The sequence below is a fragment of the Eimeria acervulina genome, genomic scaffold (genome assembly GCF_000499425.1).
Source record: "Eimeria acervulina Houghton genomic scaffold, Eah_scaff2538, whole genome shotgun sequence".
Lineage (NCBI taxonomy): Eukaryota > Apicomplexa > Conoidasida > Eucoccidiorida > Eimeriidae > Eimeria > Eimeria acervulina.
Window position 1 is genome coordinate 1 of NW_013548253.1, and position 1089 is coordinate 1089.

Consider the following 1089-nt stretch of genomic DNA (forward strand, 5'->3'; position numbering starts at 1 on the left):
TTAATTCATTTGAGAGAAAATCCGTCACCCTACGCAAAGCCGCTCCCCAGTTCTCCCTACCAGTTTCGCCCTGTCCAAAAACAAACTGAGCTACCGTGAAGGACCAGGTATACTGAGCAAACTTATGCGTGCCCCGAATGAAATAGCCCTATTAAGGCGTGTCAGACTAGTTTCGAAGTGAAATCTGCCAAACAGCACACTGCCGAGCAAACATGCAACCCAATCCAATTTGTCCAATGACTCCCATCCGCCCATACCGCCCATACCAGAGAGCTCACTTGCTGTAATTGACAAGGTTACATATGGTAAACCCATGGCATCTACTACACACTATTATTGCTTGATATATCTATTGTGCAAGATACACCTGCCAAAAGCAATCCACATGTAAGCCTCACTTCCTGACGCAAGACGCATAGCCAGCAAAACTGACCTGAATTATGCCGAACGCACCGTTTGCAACATGCTGTGTGGAGGAAAACTGTGGGTGGATGCTCTCTATAGCCCATGTTTGTTCCCGATGCTGGGTTGCCTGAGTGCTTCACGGAAGTCCATACTTCCTAAGCGGAGAAATGATTCCACAGTCATAAAAAGCGCCTCACGATGGCCCGCATCTCAGGTCATCGCCCCCCAGGTTCTGTATTATCCTAAACGCGGTTACTGGCCAAAGTCAGCTGTAGGATTACTGCAAAGTGTGCCTCACGACCTGAGCAAGAAACATACAGCAGCCACCCTGTCCAGAAGGGCTTAACCCTCCTACTGTAGTCCAATCCAGTGATTTTTCTCGTCGCAGTTTGGCGCAATAAATTCAAAATGCCGTGATAGTTTTGCCTTTTGCCGCCCATATGACGCTCGCTTAAAGAATATTTGGACGAGGTTAGCTCATCGGTGACATACATACTGACAAGAAGCACCGTTCTCCCGAGATATTACTGTCGCTCCGACTCACGCCCAAGTACATATTTCACCTAGTTGCTAGTTACAGAATGCCTCTAGCCATGGATGAAAAATAGCGCGAATATCTTTCACAATACCACATAGTTTCATCGTATGCTCCGGACACCGTCAAAACTCACTGCCTGGAGCATT

The 1089-nt window shown here is 47.5% G+C and overlaps 1 protein-coding gene across 1 annotated transcript; it reads right to left on the minus strand.

The window, feature by feature from the left end:
• Nucleotides 1-94: 94 nt before the first annotated feature.
• EAH_00066800 (hypothetical protein) lies at nt 95-509 on the minus strand (the record flags this gene model as incomplete). Its single annotated transcript, XM_013392653.1, has 2 exons — nt 95-184; nt 454-509. Coding segments are annotated over 2 exons (146 nt in total), but the record flags the coding sequence as incomplete, so codon positions are not given.
• Between the last annotated feature and the right edge of the window lie 580 nt (nt 510-1089).